This window comes from Gossypium hirsutum, chromosome D06, assembly GCF_007990345.1.
Source record: "Gossypium hirsutum isolate 1008001.06 chromosome D06, Gossypium_hirsutum_v2.1, whole genome shotgun sequence".
In the NCBI taxonomy this organism is placed as follows: domain Eukaryota; kingdom Viridiplantae; phylum Streptophyta; class Magnoliopsida; order Malvales; family Malvaceae; genus Gossypium; species Gossypium hirsutum.
The window spans coordinates 20,501,949-20,525,301 of NC_053442.1; the positions used below are offsets into that span (position 1 = coordinate 20,501,949).

Below are 23,353 nucleotides of genomic sequence, written 5' to 3' on the forward strand. Positions count from 1 at the left end.
AAATCTCATAACGGATGCACTAGGTATCAACATCCCAACTCTTAATGAGAGTTTTAATGAAGTTTCAAGCGAGTTTCAAAATAATGGTCTGGAATATGATGCTAACGAGGCCCAAAAGACTAATGAGAGAGCAACTACTCTTTTAGATGATTGTGATGTTCCGCTTTATCCAGGTTGTGTCAAGTTCTCATGCATCTCATTCCTACTTCGACTTTACCACTTCAAAGCACTTTTCGAATGGTCAGCAAAACCTTTGACATGCTTATTGGAGTTTTTAAATGAGGCATTTTTAGATGGAAACATAATCCCGACTACATACTATGAAGTGAAGAAAAAGATTTCTGCACTAAATCTTGGGTATGTGAAGATTGAAGCATGCCCGAATAATTGTATATTATACTGAGGCAATGCTAGTAAAAATGTCAGTTGTGATGTTTGTAAAAGCTCAAGGTGGCAATCTTCTGATGAATTGGATGCAGATGAACAAGTTGATGGTAGTTGTCACCGTCCTAAGCCTTCCAAGGTATTACGGTACTTTCCCTTAATTGTTTCAATCCTCCAAGACATCACAATCCATGAGATGGCAAAAGAATGACGAACCAAATATGGTATATTGAGACATCCAGCCAATGGTTCTACTTGGGATGCGTTTGATAAGAGGTTTCCTAATTTTGCATATGATCATTGAAATGTTAGGCTAGGTTTGGCTAGCAATGGATTCAATCTATTCCGAACAATGAGTACAAGTTATAGTACATGACCTGTACTTCTTATTCCTTATAATTTGAATCCTTGGGCATGTATGAAACAATCATCGATGATACTATCAATAGTTATCCCTGGTGAGAAAAGACTCGGCAACGACATTGATATCTACATGCAGCCTTTAATTAATGAGTTGAAGCAATTGTGGACAGGAGTTGATGCTTTTGATTCATCAGCTTTTGAATCTTTCACTTTACAGGTTTGTCTTCTTTGGACAATCAATGATTTCCCAACTTATGCTAATCTTTTAGGGTAGAGTATAAAAGGTCGGGTTGTTTGCCTAGTATGTGCTGAAAAAACTCAATCTCGATGGCTACGATATAGTCAAAAGTTTTGTTATATGGGTTATCGTTGATGGTTATCAACTGAACACCCATTTCGAAAATAGAGTCGTGAATTCGATGGCACTATAGAGTGTGGGGTAGCTTTTATACCACGTTTCGAGGAAGATATCTTAAGGGAAGTTGAAGGTATCAATTTCATTTATGGAAAAGCCTGAAAGAGGGATAGAGAAAAACTAGATGAAGGGTCGGTAGAACTCGATGTAGACGAGGGGTGTGATTTTTTTAACGACTTTGAAGAATTTGTGGTAGAGAGAGATGAAGCAAATATCATAAATCAAGATGAAACTTTATGGAAGAAGAGGAGCATATTTTTCTACTTGCCTTATTGGCGTTACAATCTGCTTCGACATAACTTGGATGTCATGCACATCGAGAAGAATGCACGTGACAATGTCGTTGGCACCTTTTTTAATCTCTCACGTGGTGATAAAGTTAACATCAAGACACGCAAGGACCTACATGATATTGGCATTCGAATTTATCTTCATCCAAAAATAAGAAACGGGAAAGAGTACCTACTGCAAGCATGTTACACTCTTACATCAAAGGAAAGGGATATTTTTCTTTCCATTGTGAAGAACTTGAAGGTACCCGATGGTTATGCATCAAACATATCTCAATGCGTGAATTTGAAATAGCACAAGTTGAGCAACCTCAAAAGTCATGACGGTTACATTCTCATGCAAGATTTGCTTCCTATATGCTTAAGAGGAGTTGTAGAAAAGAATGTGCTAAGTGTTATTACAAATCTATCAGATTTCTTTAAGAGATTATTTGTAAAAAGTCTTGATCCACAAGAAGTTGATCAACTTCAAATACAAGTCGTGTTAACACTTTCTAAGATGGAGAAAATATTTCCTCCAAGTTTCTTCACAATTATGATTTATTTGATTATTCATTTGCCGATGGAGGCTAAGCTTGGTGGACCTGTTCAATACAGGTGGATGTACCCGGTCAAAAGGTATATGAAATATATCAATAATATTTCACAATATTTTATTTTTATTATTTTAATATAGTATATAATAAGTATGAAAAAATATATGTATGTGATGCAGGTATCTTATGAGATTGAAAGCTTCGGTGCGAAATAGAGCTTATCTCGAAAGGTACATAGTTTTAGAATGTCTTATATTTTTCTCCCGTTATTTTTTTAATGTGGAGACTAAATTTTTCCGTCCTCTCAGGAATGATGGGAATATTAAAAAACGATACATTTTCTCTTCTGGAGGACGTCCAATTGGTACTATGAACACGAAGATATTGGACATGCGATCTCTTGCATAAGCAAACCGTTATGTTTTATTGCATAGAGATAAGTTATCACCATACCGTCAATGAGTTTCCTGAGGAAAATCTTGTCATTCGTTTCTTTTTCTTAACCAATAGACAAATAAAGTAATATTTCTTAATTTGTATGCATTTTGACAACATTTTTCGTAAAATATTGAATATATTATAGGGAATTTTTGAAGTTTCAACGAGCTGCTTATGATGGCATTCAAATTAGTAAACACACAATGTAACAGCCTATTTTCAGTGAAATCAGAATAGTGGTTTTGGGACCACAAATCAAAATTTAGAAAAATTTATTATTATTATATCATTTACAGTATGATAGAGATACAGTATAAAAATTTCGTTAAGAAATTTTACCATTTACATGCCTAATTTGATAAAAAAGGACTAAATTGCATTAAGTGCAAAAGTTGAGTTCTCATGGCTAAAAGTATTAAATAGCTATAGGATTTTAAATTTGAGGTCCTTATATAGTAAATAGGTCATTAAAGTGCTTAATGGTTAAGCATGAATAGTCATCATTGGAAATTTCATGACATATTAAGGTTAATTTTGGAAATTTGTGATTAAAATTTTAATAAATTAATAAAATAAAAAAATATCTTCTACCACCAAAAAAAAAGAGAGAAAACCTAGCCATGGAAGCTTGAAATATTAGCAAGCTTATTTTGCTCAATTAGGTATGTATTTTTGTCTCGTTTTTAATGATTTCTATGTTTCCGATATCATAGTAGCTTAATCTAGCTAGCTCGAGGATGAATTTTCAAAATTGTTAAAGTATTAGGGTTTTTCCATTGATGAATATGATTGAATTTTTAAGTTTAATAATAGAAAATGAATGGTTTTTGTTAGATAAACAACTTTTGTAAAGAAAATTTTGATGAAAATATCAATTAGGGATTAAATTGAAAAAGATAATAAATTTATGGTAAAAATTGTGAAATTATGAATTATGTGAGCTGCTATTAATATGTATTAAAATTTACTAGGCTTGAGTAAGGATTAAATTGTACGAATTTCATTTTTTGAGCCTAGGGACTAAATTGCAATGAATTAAAAGTATAGGGGTAAAATAGTATTTTTTTCAAAAAGGGTGTTGGACTAAATTGAATGTGAATTATATTGAATTGAGTTAAATTTATTCTTATAGATTCGGTTAGACCTAGTACGGAGTTAGATCGAGACAAAGGAAAAATATCGGATTAGTCACCTTTGTATCTACTAAACTCGTTGAGGTAAGTTCATGTAATTAAATTGTACATTTATATGTGTTAAGTTGAATTATTATTTTGTGAATTGTACAATTACCTTGAATAACACTGGTTGTATATTCGATAATTACCGAGCCCCGTTTAAACCTTAAGAATCCGTAGGATACAAATGACATGTCATTAGGGTCACCGATTTCAGCTCGCATGAGCTTCCCATTATTCAGCTTGCATGAGCTTCCCATTATTCAGCTCGTATGAGCTTCTTGCTATTCAGCTAGGAAGAGCTTACTGTTTATAGCTCGTATGAGCATACATGTATATGAATTGACGGATTACAGTTAAGTACACTTCGTGTGTACTACCCATGTATTCAACGATATTCTAAATGGTTTAACAGACACAGTTCTCCTACGAGATTATATGAGTTCGATATGAACTATTATTGGAATTTATATGAAAAACATGAATTGTGATTATTTGATGAATTCAACCATGTGTGTTGAATCTTATGTGTGATTTTCATGGCTAATATGTTGGTGATAATGTGTATAGGCTTTTGATCAAATTGGTTGATATATGCTATGTTTACTTACCTATTTTATGGATATATGGTAAGCTAAATTCTATGTTATACGAACTTACTAAGCTTAAATTCTTACTTTGTGTTATTTCCATGTTTTATAGTAATTCGGAAGCTCGTACGGGTTGGAAGCTGGTCGAAGTTATTTCACACTATGCATCAGTCCTTTTGGTATTTTCATTGAATTAATCTCGGATATAATGGAATGTATAGGTTATTTTGGCCAACGTTGATATATAAATGTTTTGTTGAGACTAGCCATTTGAATGGCTTGTGTTTGGTATATTTTGATGTGTATATAAGTGGCCTTATCATATTTTTTATGTGTTTGATATGGTAGAATGAAAGAAATTAAAATGTGGTTTGAATATGTATACATGAATTTGGTCTTTTAGGTAAAATGAGATACTTGTGGACATGTCTTTAAATTGTCAATTGAGGTGCCTAAGGGCATATTGGTTGTATGTGGTGATATTTCATGTTAAAGACTTGATTTTGGCTTGTTTGAATGCCTTGTTATGACTTGTTGATGTGAAAATTGTTGTGTTTAGGTTGGTATCAAATTGAGTGAGAAATGTGGCTTGGAAAATGACCTATTTTCGTCCACACGGGCAGAGACATGGGTGTGTGTCTCAGCCATGTGTGACACACGGCCAGGTGATACGTCCGTGTGTCCCCTGTATCTTTTAAATTGCGCAAGTCAATATGCTCACATGGCCTAGCACACAGGCGTATGGCTTGACCATGTGGCCCAAGTCAGAGAGTTACACGGGTATGAACACGGGCTGGGACACGGCCGTGTGTCCTATTTTGGATGCCCACACGGCTTGACCATATGGCCGTGTGACCCCTGTAGCTTGAAAAATTTTAGTGTTTTTCGAAAAAAATTTGAGCATCCGATTTAGTTCCTACTTGTTTCTAATGCGTATTTTGGGTCTCGAGGGCTCATATAAGGGACAATATGTTTGATTTCGATTAGTTTATTATACGAATATTATATGATGTGAAATGTTTAAAATTTTTGTCTATTTGTTCTGTAAACTCTGATAATGCTCCGTAACCTTGTTCCGGCGATAGATACGGGTTAGAGGTGTTACACACAGAGGACAAATGGTTGGTTGAAAAGTTCCCAAAATGGCTTGTGAACCAGGTAAATTGTCACTGTTAAAATAATTTATCATATTATTTATATAATGAGGGCACATTGTAGAAATTTGTTCATAGAACAAGAGCTAATTGATTTCCTACTATATGATCAGATTCCAAAGATGGAAGCTGAACAAGTTGATATTGATGTAATTGCTCTTGCTCGAGGACCGCATAAGGTGGTTTCCACATATGATGGGCTTATAATTAATGGCTTTAGTGTCCATACTAAAAAACGTGAGCAACATCGTAAGACTCAAAATAGTGGCGTGATGGTTTTTGTTGTGGGAGAAACTATTATGGAAATTGCATTGAAATTATCAAGCTAAACTATTATGAAAGGTTTTGGGTTATCATGCTTAGATGTGATTGGGTGAATATTACATCTCCTACGAGTATGAAGAATGATGCAAATGGTTTTATTATGGTGAAATTTTCTGAGCTTATCCATACAGGGAATCGTGATTCGGACGATCCATACATACTGGCGTCTTAAGTGAAACAAGTATTTTATGTCAAGGATGGAAAGAGTGAAGGATGGCTCCATGTTATCGGAGTAAAGCCAAGAGATTTGTACAATCTAGGCGTTGAAACCCCTGTAGAAGATGATGAATATTCGTTGTGTGATCACCATATTGTAACTTAATAATTTTAGTTTCAACATCTCTTTATTTATAATTGTACTTAACTAAAGTTATAATTTTCAAAGTGTTATATAAAGAGTGAACTCAACTTCCTTGTTCCTTTGCTGCTTCAGTTTTTCACTATACACCACTATACCCAATATGGGGAGGTCACCAACAAATCAGTTTTTTTTAACATTTTTTTGTATACTTTATAATTTTTTTTTCTTTAGATGAGTGATAAATTGAGAAAATTCTGAGGTTTTGTGTAAATGTTACTATCTCTATTATGTTTTTACTTGTCTTTTTTTTTCTTCTGGTGGTCTACCATTGCCACTCACTTGCCAAAAAGATTTCAAAATTAGAAACCTCTGCTAATTCACAAGATTTGGAAAATTACTATGCTTGGTTTTTTTGTGTTAATAATTTAATATTGAAACTTGTGACTCAACATTAATGATTGAACTTGATTGGTATTTTTGATAAACTTGTCACTCAACATTAATGATATACACATCTCAGGAATTGTACATGAGAGTTGTAAATTATTTTAATAAATTAACTTAAATTTTTTATTTAATGAATAAAGACTTGAAAAGTTAAAATATATTTAAAAGAAAAAATAAGTTTATCTCTTTATAAAATAACATTTTTTTATTAATTTTTGATACTATATCAATTAACTTATTATTGCTAATAACTATTAAAATAAAATATAAAAAAATATTAGATCTTGTTCTAAACTATTTAAATTAAATTAAAATTGCATAGCAAAATTCAATTAAATAGTAAAATAACATAACTAACTCAAGTGTAATTGAAAATTTACTTTTAATTTAAAAATACAATTTTTTTAAAAAAAAGTAACGAATAAATATGAATTAAAATATAATGAATCATTAATAAAATTTCACATTAATCCTTTTAAGTTTCACCTCGAAAAGTGTATATAGAATGGATTAACAAAATCTAATGAATCATTAATAGTGTCACATTATATATATTGATTTTTAAAATTTTGAATTAACAGAAACTATTTTAATTTTTTTATCACTTTGAATAATATTGGCTATAATTCAGCCTTGCAATGGGATGGACGTTCTCTCTTCTTTTGACTATCAACTTGTCGGCCCAACCCTAAAAGCCGAAATAAAAGGTAAGCAAATAAATAAGCCAACCTTACTCCAAATTTACCATCGGCTTTAAGTTTCTCGGCGACAAACCATAAAAGGAAGTTGAAAATTCATATTTTTTCTGGTTCTAATCTCATGTTCTTTTCCTCCTCTTCAAAACCTATGACCTTTTTGGTGCTCTACAGGGTCCTTCATCGTTAACTGTCATCTATTACCGCTCAATTTTTCTAGGAAAATAATCGACAAAGCGCGAACATTAAAAGGTGTACGATTTTCTTCAAGGGGTTCTTCCACGGGTTCGAACACCTTAGGAAGTGCTGCTACCGATAGTCAAAGTACGAGAGAAGAAACTCCAACTCAAACAGTGGAAGAAGTACCCACAACCCCGTCTGGTACTTCCATTGCCTTCTCACTTATTCTTTATTTGGTTTTAGACTCATTTATTACATTCTACAAATGCCCCTTCTCACTTTTTCCAATTAAGTTTCTTGATAGATTCTTGTTAGCATATAAGGGTTTATAACAATTCCTGCTTGAATGGGAGATAGATTTTGGTTTATGCTATAAGGTTAGGTCTTCAACTAGTTTTTTTGACTGTTTTCAACTTTTATGCAACATATGTTCAAGTTTTTTCTTGATGTATATAGATTTTGGCATCTGCAGTCTTTATTTATTGTTGTGATATGATAGGTTTTAGTTTCACCTAGAAATTAGAAGACAAATATTCAGTTCTTAAATAGAGGACTCTTGGGAATTTTTTACTCTTTGGCTTATAATTGATCTATGTCATTATTTGCAAAATAATCAACATCCTTTTTTCTCCCAATTTAGTCATCTTTTAAATTTTCATCTTTTTTTAATTATTAAATTTGTGTTTTTTTGTCAAATCATACCTAAATAGATGAAAAAGTTAATGTTTAAATTGACACAAGATATGTCAACATTTAAATAATTAACACCCTTTTTTCCCTCTTAGGATTAGTTTACTATATGAAGACCGTTTTCCTCATTACTAGGAGGTCGATTTTCTACGTTAATAGACATAGCTATTTAAGCCTCTAATTATCAAAAAAGAAAGTTTAGACCTTATTTGTTTATTTTTCTCATGCAATCCTATTCATAATACCATAGGAAATCTTATCAAAATAATGGGCATTGATTTTCATTAGTATAACACATGAGTAGTGCCATGCAGGTCGGAAAATGCGCAGAGGATGAAACATGTAGGAGGCTTATTATAATTCATCCATTAAATCTTCCCATATATACACTTGTCCATGAGATCAGTCTTTTTAATTACAGGATATTGAACTCATTCTGGTTAGGATATTTGACCATTACACAGTAGGACACTATATCAAACTTCTGCCATAATCCCTAGCCTATACTTCATTTATCGTCCGCTGAATCATAGTTTGAACCATCCAAACCCTCCATTGATTGATATACAATTAAAAGTTGTTGGATACAAATTATAAATTATAAACTTTTGTAAATTCAATATGAAACAAAAACGACAGAGTTTAATAATTGCAAAAAAAAGTACTGATAACAATTGAGTATAAAATCACAAACCTCTAAAATTTATGTGAGATAAGTATACTGAACCGGGACTAAGTTTTTTTTTGCCAAAGAAGAAAGTGGGGCATTAATTTCATTTAAGTATATAAATTTTTACAAGCAAAGAAATAATAGTAACAAATATGAAGCTAATCAATTACAATTTGCTAATGATTCCATAACTGTTACTATATGCTAAAAAAGAGAACAGAGATGAACTGTGGGAATGTGTGGTTTATTTAAAGAATAAAAAACTAGTTTACGCTTGAGATACAAAATGTTGGAAACAACACTTTAATGCACAAAAATCTTGTTTTGTCACCAACATGAACCTTTTTTTTATCTATAAACTGCTTTGCTAGATACAAAGTCATACTGTGTATCCCCTATCTTATATTGGAAAATGGGATTTCACTTCTCACTATTCACCCAAGGCAATCGGTATAATATCTATATTCATATTTTATTATGCTTTTATATAATTAATATTGGTACGTTTTTTTTATTTTACCATATTCACAATTTGCTCCTGCATCATATTTATTTTTTCACATTGATACATAATTTTTTTTGTTCCATTTTCATATCTAAACTATAATTGTTGCTTTTGACAGAGGCTACTAAAGGTACTAAGAGAAAGCGAGGGCCTACAAGCATGAAAGATATATGGAATCTTCAACTTGGAACTTGTATAGTAGTAGATGCCAACCAATATGGCCAACCTATTGGGAAGGAAACGTCCAAATTGGCTAAATTTCTCGGTACAATTGCAAGGACTCGTTCTATCTGTCCTTTGAATACAAAACATTGGAAACATCTTTCCAAATATGTGTTGGAAAACATATTGAAAATCGTTCATGTATGTAGTACATAATCATTTTCTAATTTAATGTATTGCAATAATTTTGCATTATTTGAAATTGTATGTAATGAATACTTGTTACATTAATTTGTTATATGTGCAGGAAAAGTTTGATCTCCAAGGTAAGGTGGACTCCGACATCTTCTCACATGTTGCAAAACTTCGGAAGGAGTTTAAATCGACTTCGAAGACTAGATACTACAAAGGGATGGTCTAAGAAGGTCGACCAGTTGAAGAATTATATGAAAACAATCCTCCTGGTGTGCATGATAATAAATGGAAGTGGCTGGTGGAGCGATGGGGAACACCACAAGCTGTGGTATGCACTTTTATTAGACTAAATGTTCCACTTTTTCTGTTTCCACTTACGGTATGATTAAAGTACGGGGTGCATATATGTGTGATTTGTTGAATAAGGCACAATAAACTTAGCTTTCCTATTACTTGCATTTTTTTCTCATTAATTTAAACAATAGGCACAATCATAAAAGGTGAAAGAATCCCGAAAAAAGGTGCGCTATGCATACACCGCTGGTAACATAGGATATGCGGCCCTCAATGCACAATTTGTAAGTATTACATATTAATCAATATGTAACTTATATTAATAGTTCTGCGCTCATTGGTGAATATTTTTAACAACTATTGTTTTGTTGTATAATAGGCTAATAAGGAATGCCGTGAACCTTTGCGTTTGGAGCAATTTAGATTTCAACATTTTCGGAAAGATAGGAGTGACAAATTGAGCAGTGAGACAGTAGAACAAGTTTATGTAAGAAACAAATGGGTATTATTTATTTTAATTTATTTTGACATTAGTTTTATTTTTTTCAAAATAGATTTTTCTAATGAAAGAGAACTATAGGATGAAGCATGCAAGAGGGTTAATGTAATAACCCGATTTTCAATGGTGGCGGAACAGTGGTTCGAGACACAAAATTCCATTGTATCGACTCGTAAATATTATTTTTAGAATATTTATAGAGTCATTAGAGTCATATTAAAATTTGGTTAAGAAATTTTAACGTTTAGATAGTTAATTTAGGAAAAAAAGACTAAATTGAAAAATGTGAAAATTTTAGTAAATCTTGAATTTCCATTGATTTGATATCTTAAATATGAAATGAAAAGGGACTTAAATAATAATTAGTCCATTTGGATATTAATGGACCATAATATGCTTTTAAATTGTGGTTTTATAAGGTTTTAATTAAGGGTGATTATGTAATTTAGTAAATTAATTAAAGTTTAATATAACAAAACCAAAATTGTCCTCATTTTTTTTATGTTTAATCGAAAAACCTAAAAGGATTTCACCATTTTTGAAGCTTCATATTCGGCTAGCATAGGAATCTTACATGTAAGTACATTTTAATTTCATTTATTGTAATTTTTATGTTTTTAAGATCGTTGCAACTAGGTCTAACTAGTCTGTACCTTTGTTTTTTTATCCTGTTAAATTTTTTTGAAGTTGCCATTGATGAATCTTGAATTTAATGTTAATTAGAGACTTTTTAACGGCCTAGTATGTTTGGATAGAATTTTTATTTGAAAAAAAATAGTTAATTTGATGAATTTCTATTTAAGGGACTAAATTGCAAAATTATAAAAGTTTGAGTAATTGTGTAAATTCAAAAAATAAAAGGGTATTGTAAAATGGATTGAAATGTGAAAAGTTAGTTGATAATTGAGAAATTTTACATTATAGATCAAGATCCCGTAGATGTTCGTGGAAAAAGAAAAATAACGAAATAGTCCCTAAACTTTTGCAACTACTACAATTTTGTCCAAGTAAGTTCATATAGTTTAAAATTTAACATCTATATGATTTGTTGAATAGTATAACATGATACAATATATATATTCAATTGTTGATAATGAATGATTATTTGACATTTGTTATTGAATTTGATATTCGGATTGGATTGAGCGCGGGATAGAGTACAGTCGTGATATGGTGTGTTGTGGGGGATTGGTGTGAAGATGACTTTGGAGAGATGTATATATTTATTTCTCGAGTAAACCGAGGTTCAACATTTGTTGCGAACTCTTGTGTTATACTCTCTATTTGGCGTGTTTCGATTGGACTAGCTCTTATAAGCACTGACGTGTTTCGATTGGACTAGCTCTTATGAGCATTAGCGTGTTTCGGTTGGACTAGCTCTTGTGAGCATTTGATGTTTTTTGGAGGGATTGGCTCGTATGAGCATTTGGCGTGTTATGGTTGGACTGACGATGTGCTCCTATTTGCAATTTGTTCTTTGAATTGAAAATATTGGTAAGGTAATTTGTTTAATGAATTTGATGGATTTGCTATACATTTGAATATTAAATTGAATGTATGTGATTTATCGGTTGAGATTACGGGAGACAAGGAACCTTCATGGTTGAACTAATATTATTTGAATTGTTGTATTTATTCCGGTAAGATTTATCGTTTTGATATGTTGAACTTACTAAGCTTCATTGAGCTTACTTGTGTTATTTAATATTTTTGTAGATACTCAGAATGTTGGACGATCGGATCGGCACTTAAGTCACACTATCTAGCATAACTCAGTAGTTTTTGGAACGTTTATTTTAGATTATATGGCATGTAATAGGTTTGAATATTGATACTAATGTTTTGGATATGCAAATAGTTAAGTATGAACTTGGTTGTATAGGTTGTTTTGGTTGATACCCTTTTTGGTAATTTTGATGTCTTAATAATTTGTGTTAAAGTGGCTATGTGATGTATGTTAGAATGACCAAATTAGCATGTGATGAATTGATTATAGTATAGCTAAGATATGGTATGTTTGAGATGATATTGAATTAGATGTTAGGTTTGAGTAAGTGATAAGTTGTGTTTGAAGATTTATTTTGATATAAAATTGTATATACTTGTGGTACCAATGAGGATACATTGGTTAGGCACTTAATAGGTTGATTTGGTATGTTTTTGGCTTGATTAATGTCACTTTGAATAGGTGTTTTGGTTGGTAAATGGTTTACTTAGGACCTAAGTAAGCTTGAAAGGGTAAACCTATAGTTTAAGGTTCATTTTAGGTCCACACAGCCTAAGACATGGGCGTGTGTCTCAGTTGTGTGTGACACACAGCTATGCGACACGGCCGCGTGTCCCTTGTAGGTTTAAGGCTCACAAGTCAGGGAGTTACACGGCCTAATACATGGCCTGACATACGGGCGTATGAGGCTAATTCGAGTGTTACATGGCTTAGCACACGGGCGTGTGGCTTGGTCGTGTGACCCAACTCAGAAAGTTACATGGGCGAGGACACAGGTTGGGACAAGGCGGTGTGTCCCTATTTCAAAAGTTACATAGCTTGAGACACGGACGTGTGCCTCAGCAGTACCTGGCCACATGGCCGTATGACCCCTACAGTCCAAATTTTCTAACTTTTTTTTTAAAATTTCCAAATGTTTCTGATTTAGTCTCGAATTGTTTCAATAGTATTTTTAGGGCCTCGAGGGCTTGATTAAGGGACTGTATGAATGTAATTGAATGTAATTATATTATGTTTGCATTGATGTATGAATTGAATGATTTATTGTTTTATTTGTACGGTAATGCTCCGTAACCTTATTCTGGCGTTGGATACGGGTTAGGGGTGTTACAGTTAAAGACTTTATGCTAACACTTGAGAGTTCTTTCGCGCCTCAAGATAATATTGCATTAGAAAACGAAGTGTATACACAAGTGTTCGACCCTGACAAGGATGGAAAAATGTTGGGATATGGACGTGGGATGACCAAATCCAAGTTGTTTAGCTATGGTTCAGTCACCCGAGGAAGCCAATCTACATTAGCCATCAGTACATTGATTGAAGAGGTGAGTGCTAAACATGTCGAGCAAATACAAACAATTGAAGTCGAATAAATAGTTCGAGAGAAGACTCTACTCGAGGAAGCAGAATCTCGATTTCGTATGGAGGTCTCAGAGCGAGAAGCTTGTTTGATAGCTGAGGCAGAAGAAAGATTTATGAAATTAACTGAAATTCGAGAAGCAAAGTTCATGGATATGATGGATGCTCGTGAGAAGAAGCATAGGGCTCTCTTCAACGAGTGTATGGCAAAGGGAATGTCAAATAAGTACAAGGCTTTTCATAGTAAGCATAGTAAGGTGACTATTTTATAACTAGATTGTCAATAAGTTTGTTAATGGTTTAATAGACATTGATTGTTGTAACCGAATGCTAAGTTCTTATTTGATGTCTTCATTGTTTGCTCGACTAATAATTAGTGGATGTACTGATGAAAATTCTTTATTTAGTTTCAATTTATGGTTCTTTGGTTAATACTAAAATATTCTTTCTACGTGTTCATGTTGTTTCTCATCTAACTCGTATAAATAGAAAATGTACATTGCTATTTTTGCAGTTAAATTTCAGAGTAGCGGGTTTGATGATAAAGTCTTTAGTTCGGATGATGAAGAATGATGCTTGCTGCATATTATGTATTATATATATGTTATAGTGGTTGATGAATGCGGTTGTCCTATAATTTTTTGATGTCATGGGACATAGGTTGACAACATGTTTGCAACATGTTGACTGCTTCTATTAGGATTTTGTATAATTTTTTCATGTCACGTGAAACAAGTTGACAACATGTTCGCAACTTGTTGACTACTTCTATTAGGATTTTGTATATAAATTACGAACTACATTATTCAATTGTAATTTTATATTTATATGATCATTTTATATTAATTAACTGTTCAATTAATATTGTCTCAAACTTTTCCAAACCCAATACATACAAATTTGCTCATATTTCGCCAAAATAGGCTATTAAAAATAAGGGAAAAACGTCGTAAAAAAACATTGGACATGAGACAAAATCTATCCCAACCTTTTTTAGTTTACCTTAGACGGGTTTACCCTAACCTTTTTAAGGTTGCCTTAGACGGGTTTATCCCAACTTTTTTTAAGTTGCCTTGGAAAAGGTCTATCCCAACTTTTTTACGGTTGCTTTAAATAGGTCTATCCCAACATTTTTAAGGTTGTCTTAAACGGGTCAATCCCAACCCTTTTTAAAAGTTGCCTTAGACAGGGTCTATCCTAACCCTTTTAAGGTTGCTTTAGGCAAGTCTATCCCAACCTTTTTTGAAGGTTGCCTTAGACAAGGTTTATCCCAACTTTTTTAAAAGGTTGCCTTAGACTGGCATCTCCCAACTTTTTTTAAAGGTTGCCTTAGACAAGGTTTATCCCAACCTTTTTAAGGTTGCCTTAGACGAATCTCAATCTTTTTTAAAGGTTACCTTAGATAAGGTCTATCCCAATTTTTTTTAAAGGTTGCCTTAGACAAGGTTTATCCCAACTTTTTTAAAAGGTTATCTTAGACTGGTCTATCCTAACCACTTTCAAAGGTTGGCCTTGATTAGGTCTTTCCCAACCCTTCAATAAGGTTCGACAACTGTACTATAGACAACCTTTTTAGAACTGTCGGGAGAAGTGTCGCGAAACCTATGCCGACCTTTTTTGTGTCGTCTTAGGTCAAAAAAGGTGTCGCAGTAGACTTGTTTTGTTGTAGTATAATTTATATAAATAAATTTTATTATAAAATAATTTAATATATTTTAATTAATACATACAATTAATTATTACAAGAATGTGAAAATTAATATATATTATATTACAAGTTTTTAAGAAATATTTGTGTTCACACAAATGTAAAGTTAAAAAACATGTTTTTAAAAAGTAAAATAAAATATAAATTCCCGTTACATTTCACATGTTTTATGACTATTTATTAATTTCATAGTACAATAGAATAAAATGATTGATCCTGTATTTACGTTATATCCATTGGGTATATATATTTGAACATTAATATCATTATAGGTTCGTATTGTATATTTTTTTGATACAATGTTTAGAACTACTCATAATCCCTCCTCAACTCTTAAATAGGAAGATCATGCGCTTCAACGTACTCGAACCCACATCCTCCTACACCAACAATAATATTGATATCAATCGAACTAAAACTCTATCGACACATCCTTATATTTTAATTAAGGTGTAAATACAAATTCACATCCGTCCTTAGTATTAATTTCAAACCTACATCTAAAAAGTCGTATCTCACCATGCATTGGTATTCCACTTAAATCATATTCAAAGCAATTATTATGTCCTAAATGAAAATAATTTTCCACTTAAATCATATCTATGGCCATTCGGAGTAAAGCATTCATGCACAAATGATCTTAATATACATTAAAAGTTATATGGTCAACTCTTGAACTCCTTACCATTTATAAATAAATGTTATGCAGATGGAAATTGGAGACATATTTGATAGTTTCAAGTCCATCACATAACTTCTAATGAGTTAATTTAATTTTTTTTACAATAAATTATATAAAATCCAACAATTTCCCATTAAATAAAATTTGAGCATGATTGTAGGTTTCCGAACTACCCGATATGGTTTAATAAATTTGTCAAGGCAATTTTATTTTCAATTTGTTAATATTAATAAAATGTAAGATGCTCATATCTTCAAAAACAAGAGAAAGGAATGTTTGGAATAGTAATATGAAAAAAAAGAACTATTCCAGTTTAAGTTAAAATTTTGTGAGGTAATTTGTAACGATAGGACCAAGAATTTTAAAGTTTCTTAATAATTTTGTTTATCAAACTATTTTTAGTAGTTTCATTTTTAATGAAATTTAAATAAAAATATATAATTGATCCCAAAAAGGAGAAAAAGTGTGGTTTGCTTACACCATGCAATTACTTTGCCTTACTCACAACCTACCATTTTTCAAACCATTCATGCCTTTTAACTCGCTTCAGAATCAACCTTAGATACCATATGCCCATATTGGCTATTGCCATTGTCATAGTATTTCCCCAACAATACCGCTATTCCTCTCTTGTCCTTCAATTTCCCCCAAAGAATCTAACCCCAAAATTCTCTTTACAAGCACCATAATCTTTTCCCTTAAAACACCACATATTTTGCCTTCACTTTTCAATACCTCCAATCATGGACCTCTCTTCTAGTTCATCATCATCCTCATCCTCATCGTCATCATCAACCCCACGACCAAACAACCATCATCATCACCTCCATTACACCAGGCTACATTATCGATTCAAACCAACTCAACCAGTTGCTGAACGGATAGCTCGAGCGCTCCGTCACCCGCTCTTCCTCCTCCATCGATCCGATTCCGACTTTTTCGTGTTAGGTGCTACGGGGAATGTCTACACCGTGACCTTATCTTCCACCCCTTCATGCACCTGCCCTGACCGTACAACCCCATGCAAGCACATCTTATTCGTTCTAATCCGAGCATTGGGCGTCTCGGTCGACGACGCGTGTCTCCGGAGGCGAACTCTCCGTCCATGTAGGCTCAGCCGTCTCCTCGGGACGCTGACGTTGCCTGAAGCTCTAGCCGGGGCAGGAGTACGCGAGAGGTTCCACCAACTTTTCTCTCAAAGGAAAACACAAGGCGAGTCCGGGGGAGTTAAGGAGATAGAAGAAGGAACGGTTTGCCCCGTTTGCTTGGAGGAAATGGAGAAAGGAGAGAAGGTGGCAGCGTGTTCCACGTGTCGGAACCTAATCCATGAAGAGTGTTTGATGAGGTGGAAGAGGAGTCGAGGGAGGAGGTCGGCTAATTGTGTAATTTGTCGAGCCAGGTGGAGTAGTGATCAAGAGAAGTATTTGAATTTGGCTGCTTATATTGGTCGTGACGACGTTGGCGACGGTGGCAGTAGCCTATGTGCTGGATAAATTGTTGTAGGTCGATAGTTGAAGGGTAAAAAATTGATAATCACGAATTCTTTATGTTTAATTATGAAACTGATAATGGATAATAGGGTAGTGGATATAAATAAAATTTATTTAATGATGTCATGAATTTGTACTATGGGGTTAATTAGATGATGTTTGGATTTAATGCAAGTATACCTATGAGATTAATTTAAAACAAAAGGGGTGCATGTTAGATTAAAATAGACTCGACATTTGATGCAATTTCAATCTTTTATTTGTCTAACTTCAAGAAAACAAGCTGTTTGTTGTTTTCTATTTATCACCCAAAAGTTCAAGATTCATATGCGAGTGATTTTATTGGATTTAATAAATATGCGTGAATTATAATTTAGTTTTTTGAGTTTATTTGGAGATTTTCTTTTAGTTTTAAATTAAAAATCGAATTTGACTTAAAAAAACTTGAATCTAGAATTTTATTTTTAAATTAAAAAAATTATATTTGAATTTAATATATAAATAAAAAATTTAAATCTGAATAATAGATAGATGTTGGGAATTTTATTTAAGATGCATTATTCTTAAGGCCAATTCTTCATTACTTTTGAAAAGTGCTGCGGAAAAGTACTAAAAAGTACTTTTGAGAAATAAAATATCCATTTTAGATATATTATTATCAAGTAACAAATATGCATTTAAATAATATTTAAATTAGTTAATATTATTATATTTTAGTAAGAATATAAAAAAAATTATTATAACTTGTTAATATTTTAATATATGAAATATAAAATTTAAATATTTTTAAGCAATAAATATTAATTATTTATAAAATTTAATTAGAATATATAAATTATATTTTAAATATTTAAATATAATCATTAAATATTTGTAATTAGTATTTTAAAAAATACTTTTTTATTTTTAATTAATGATTTTAACACATTTATAATTAAGCAATAAGAAAAAAAAGAAAAAAATTATATTATTGGAGGTTTGAAAAAGTAATTAAGCAGCAAAGATGCCTGGTGAGGAAAAATTAAAACTTCTACATCTTTCAGACTGAAAAGCTAAAATTTCAGCTTATTATTTACTCTTTTCTTTCAAAAAGTATTTTTAGAGTCGGAAGTGTTTTTTTAAGCAAGAATTGTGCTTTAGTTTAGTTTAGTCAAACACAGGTCGAATGAATCCCTCCTCAACGTTTGCAAACCCCCTCGAAAACCCTAACGCTTTCAGACTCCCACTCTCTGATTTATTGGCAAAAGGAAATGCCCGGCGTCTCTTCTGATTCCGCCCGCGGCGCTTTGGTTCCACTTTCACCCGAGTCCCCGGCCGCGGCGGTGTATCCTCTCCGCCATGGTCTCAAGTCTCCAATCTCTAGACTCTCCATCTCATGGTCACGCGGTAACTCCCTCCGCGTCTCGGTTTTCGCCGCTCCTTCTTCCGATGGCTCCGTCAATGACGGTGACGGAGGAAAAGTAGTGGAAGTGAAGCTCGGCGGCGGAGACGGCGAGATCAGCGAGGCTCATTGGCGGAGGATGGCCTACGGTTCGGTCTCTCCTTTTGCTCTACTCCAAAGCAGGAAAAATGCTGTCTCCAGCTTGTCCAAAATGTCCATGAATTCTTCACCTTACGATGGTGACTGGTAATTGATTTTCAAAATTTCATTTTTTTATACCAATAGATCTTTGAAATTTATTTTCTTTTCTTCTGAAAAAAAATTGAATTCGCTGTTTTCAGGTGGGATTACATAATGGAGTACAGCAAGGACATAAATGCCCTTCTAGTTAATCAGAAATCGGCTTCAGTTCCGGTTCTCGATGACCCGAAGTCATTCATAACTGTGAGTTCCATTTTTTTGATGAGCCATTTTTTCTTTGCTTGGTATGAGGGATGGAAAATTTGTTAATGTAATGGTTAAGCTAGAAAGTGTTAATTTAAATGGTAATTTCTTTTAATTTCAAGTTACCTTTTTTTTTCTCCTCTCAGAAAGGAGAGGAACCAACTAGCTTGAAGGCTGCGTGGGAGCTATTGGAAATGTTTTATGCAGAAAAGCCATCTCATTCATGGTTACCCGAACGCCTTGTTGATTGGTTAGCTGTAAATATCGTACCCTTTTTTTTTTTACCATAACCATTAAGTTTTACATTAGTTTGGTTTTAAAGTTGTTTGTTACTAGTAAGCAATTTGTGTCTTGGCAGGATTACGATAGCCTTTTCTCTGGAACACACCCGACAGTCCACTCAAAGCTTGTTGATTTTCAAAAAGAACTTGTTAACTTGCAGGTGTTAAATAATTAGCCTTCTATGTTCCTTATGAAGTTAACTTCTTTTATATGGTACTTCTGCAGTTTTGGAGGTTTAGGCTTGCGAGTTGTTTAACTGATACTTGGTTCTATATTCACCTAAGATGATGATGTTTAATCAGTTTATTGAATGCAGGTTGTGGAGGATGATCCCAAATATTGGGAAGTTATGTCATCCGCACTTGCTGTTGGTTGGCTGAATATCGTAGTAAGTGGTTTGATAGTCTAATGTGGTTCATAGCTTACAAAGAGGAAAGCATGGTAGATACATTTTTCTGTGGAATTTTATCATTTGATACGGTTTTTATTCTCGCTTGCAGGTTAAAATGTTGCGCTTGCATGGATCTTATCGATTAGATCAACTCAGCAATCGTGAGGTTGGTACGAGATTAGTTGTTATGTATTGCATCTGAAAGTTGTAGCTCTATTTACCTCTAGTAGCATGTTTTGAGTGTAATCGAACAGTAAGCATTTTTCTTTTCATGCACATCAACAGACAGAGAATGGTCTTGTAGAGGCAGTTGCCGTTCTTATTTCAAAAATGCCACGCATGCGTTTGGAACATGAAGCCGGGAAATTGGGTGAATGCTATAAGGCCAAGCCTGATTTTGTAAAGGTCTCTTAATTTTAATGGTTTTTTTCTTTCATTCTGCTTCATGATCCACTACCACCATATAGAAGTCATTCGAGTTTTTCTCTTGCATAGGCATGGGAGAAATGGCGGGGTCAGATAAATAAGCTGGATTCAAGTGCTTTCTGGTTTCAGTGTGCTCACCAGCAGACTCGGGAGGGCTTGAGAAGTATGTTACAAATAATGCTGGGTAATGCTAATAGTCTCTGCTCTGCAACATATAACTGGATAGAGCTGTATATTTCTCACTTCCTATACATGAGGCCATTAACAGTGGTATGTATCTTCCACGTATAACATATATCGTAGTGTTGATAGTTTATGCATGATAGCTGGACCCTGAAATGATCACTTGATTTCTTTTCTTCTGTTAGGGGTTAGAAAGCATGTACAGCTTGGCACAGAAAAGCATTCAATTGAAACCAATGGCTTCTGCACATAGGTTGATGGGGCTTATAATTGGAATTCTTGGGGAAAATACTGAGGTGACATATGGGAATATAATATCAAATTGCATTCTCTGTTAATTCTCCTTTTGATTCCTTAACTTTAAATTAAATTTTGCTATGGGCATTTCTCAGGTTGTATTAGCAGAATGCTTGAAAGGATTTGGTCCTTGGTGAGCTGTCATATTTGCATCTTCATATATTTCTGTTTGTTAGTAGTGCAATTTTGGAGCCTTATATGGGGTGCTATTTCAATTTATTTTTGTTCTGACAACTATAAGAGCTTATCATGAAATTAAAGCTTGGATTTTCTTGTACATTCTTTTGAGAAATATGTGTTTTCTTTTCATCAGGATGGTTGCGCATGCCATAGAGTTGTTGACTGCTGGGAGTGACCATGCAGAAATGCTTTTACATGAAGAGCGTCAGAACTTGGGGGGAATAAGCATAGAGGAGCTTCATCGACTTGTTTATGCTCAAGTCCTATCTTCATTTCCATTAACTTGGCAAGTGAGTGTAAATAACTGTGGATTTCTTCATTGGTATATGGAGCTGCAGTTGTGCTTCTTTTATGCATCGTATGGTTTAGGATTACCCTTCTAAGCTAGACAAATGAAATGTGGAGTGCAACTTAACCAACCTTATTGGATATAATTCATAGTAATGAGTAAATTAATACTATTTTCTAGTATTATCTTTATAGTGGATAAGATGTAATATTTGAATGGAACGCTAGCACTTTGAATAAATATTCCTTATATATTCTTTTCCTTTAACATCTACAGATTGCTCCGATTTATCTTATATCATGCATGAAGCACGGGATGGTTCTGTTACAGATATTATTGTCCAAGCAACCTGTTCAAGATAATCAGTTATTGCTGAAGGTCATTGATTCATTTTTTTTGATGCCTCTCATCTTTGCCATTATCATTTTGCTTTCCCCTATTGTGTTGGATTTCAGGGGCTTATAAAGTAGTTTATTGATGATCAAATTCTGTGTTGTATGCAGAGCATAGAGATTTGCCGCCTTTATGAACTCCATAGTGTAACTTCAAATATTATGAAGGTATAAGCATCCATGAAGGCATAATTTTATTTTGGTGATGGAAAACATATAAAGCTTGGCATTTGTTTTTGGAAACACAGTTTCATAACCTGTAGAAAAATATTTTGTTAGACATGATGATTGAATGTGTTAGCATGTCAGTTAAAGATTCTCACCGTCCATGTTTAGATTGCTGGAGTACACCACTGGAAGCATGGTCGGAAAGGTTCTGGAGTCTTTTGGCTTCAGCAAGCTCGGGATGAATATCGTCTTAATAGGATAGCTCTGCAGTTGTTTGATTCAGTTGGAAAAACAATCTCTGATGAGAGTTTCAAGGTAAATTTTATAGACAACCTCTGAAGCTTCTTTACTTTCCATTTCAGTAATTAAAAGATCTTTATATTCTTAAGGTATTTAGATTATGGGATATTATTTAGTGCGTCCTCTATCTTTGCAGCAATGGGAAGGTTTAATTCAGTTATTGGGTTCAGATTCTAAGACTGCTGGTGGACTAGAGTTCCTACACAAGTAAAGAATTTTCCATCTTTGCTTACCGTTGGATTATTATGTATAATTACAAAGCACATTGCATTAGTTTCTCTTCAATATTCTGAGCCCCAATCCATAACCTTTGATGCGTCACAGATATAGAGATTTCAAGAAATCTCTTCGGCAGATTCATGACGGAAAGGCTACAGATTCTGCTCGGCAAGCTGTGGAATCTCTCATATCAGTACATATCATCTCTTATAATCTATTACTTCAAGTTACCATCATATTATCAAAAATCATAACAAGAGCAAATATTGTTATGTGACTGTTTTTCTTTTCTTACTACAGCTTATGAAAAACCCTTCTACGCCTCAACGCTTTTGGCTGCCGCTTCTTTATGATTCGGTAAGCAATGATCTTCACGAAGTTTTTTATATCTATCTCATTACAGATTGTACCATGCAGTATTGATTTTTTTTTTTCTAAATTTTTCCACAGTTGAAGCTGCTTAATTGGAAGGAACGTCCTTTGTTGAATGTGTCTCAGACAAATCTTCTATTAAATAAACTACAAGAATTATCCATGGCAAGGCTTCGGCCGGACTTTATTGAATCTGAGTTACCACCCCAGGCCTTGAACTCTGTTAGACTAGCTCTTGGCACGAATCTTGGACGTGCAATCCTAGAGGAATGAGCCCCTTAAAGTATGTAACCTTTGTCCACCTCCATAATTGTTTTTTCAGGTTTGAGATTATCACAAGCAAACCCAACTTGGCATATTTTAGAGAGAAGTCTTTGTAATTACATGATATGAAACTAAAAGAGTTGGGTTTGATAGATATAAATTTAAAGTAAAATTTTAATTTTGCTAAAAAAGGGAAAAAGAATGGCTTTGATATTTGCATGCTATGGCTTGAAATATAAGTCCCACTCTTTTTGCGATGCAATTGTTAAGGCCTTAATGTCCCATATTTTGGACCATTTGATTGAACTCGAACCAGTGATTTAAATATAAAATAATTGAAATAAAATAAGTGATCTAAATTCAAGATAATACTACTTGAATAATTAGATTCTTACCTAAAATTAACTTGAATATTAAATAGACCAGAGTTACTCCTGAGATATTTTGTCATCTATATAATACTGATATTTTATGTAATCTGACTTTGATTTAT

At 33.3% G+C, this 23,353-nt stretch overlaps 2 protein-coding genes and 1 long non-coding RNA gene across 3 annotated transcripts; all 3 read left to right on the forward strand.

The window, feature by feature from the left end:
* The first annotated feature begins 9,632 nt into the window (after window positions 1-9,632).
* Window positions 9,633-10,399, forward strand: LOC121218510 (uncharacterized). Its single transcript, XR_005914797.1, has 3 exons — window positions 9,633-9,842; window positions 10,000-10,092; window positions 10,188-10,399. It is a non-coding gene; the product is annotated as an uncharacterized lncRNA (long non-coding RNA).
* Window positions 10,400-16,397: 5,998 nt separating this feature from the next.
* LOC107900046 (uncharacterized) lies at window positions 16,398-17,471 on the forward strand. The gene has a single exon (XM_016825769.2). It carries the CDS (start codon window positions 16,526-16,528, stop codon window positions 17,273-17,275), a length of 750 nt encoding a protein of 249 aa, XP_016681258.2. The 5' UTR covers window positions 16,398-16,525; the 3' UTR covers window positions 17,276-17,471.
* An 856-nt stretch (window positions 17,472-18,327) lies between these two features.
* On the forward strand, window positions 18,328-23,073 carry LOC107901527 (nuclear pore complex protein NUP85). Its single transcript, XM_016827582.2, has 18 exons — window positions 18,328-18,899; window positions 18,995-19,097; window positions 19,244-19,354; window positions 19,456-19,539; window positions 19,696-19,767; window positions 19,880-19,936; window positions 20,056-20,175; window positions 20,266-20,466; window positions 20,565-20,675; window positions 20,772-20,809; window positions 20,990-21,146; window positions 21,422-21,523; window positions 21,649-21,705; window positions 21,874-22,020; window positions 22,142-22,212; window positions 22,330-22,417; window positions 22,525-22,581; window positions 22,675-23,073. Exons 1-18 carry the CDS (start codon window positions 18,523-18,525, stop codon window positions 22,867-22,869), a joined length of 2,148 nt encoding a protein of 715 aa, XP_016683071.1. The 5' UTR covers window positions 18,328-18,522; the 3' UTR covers window positions 22,870-23,073.
* The last annotated feature ends 280 nt before the right edge of the window (window positions 23,074-23,353 follow it).

Bases quoted from the DNA above. Each gene is read 5' to 3' on its own strand.
- LOC107901527 (XM_016827582.2), top strand. From the start codon at position 18,523: ATGCCCGGCGTCTCTTCTGATTCCGCCCGCGGCGCTTTGGTTCCACTT. The intron at 20,176-20,265 runs GTCTCTTAATTT...TCTCTTGCATAG, and splicing joins CCAAGCCTGATTTTGTAAAG to GCATGGGAGAAATGGCGGGG. The intron at 21,706-21,873 runs GTATAAGCATCC...GTCCATGTTTAG, and splicing joins TAACTTCAAATATTATGAAG to ATTGCTGGAGTACACCACTG.
- LOC107900046 (XM_016825769.2), top strand. From the start codon at position 16,526: ATGGACCTCTCTTCTAGTTCATCATCATCCTCATCCTCATCGTCATCA.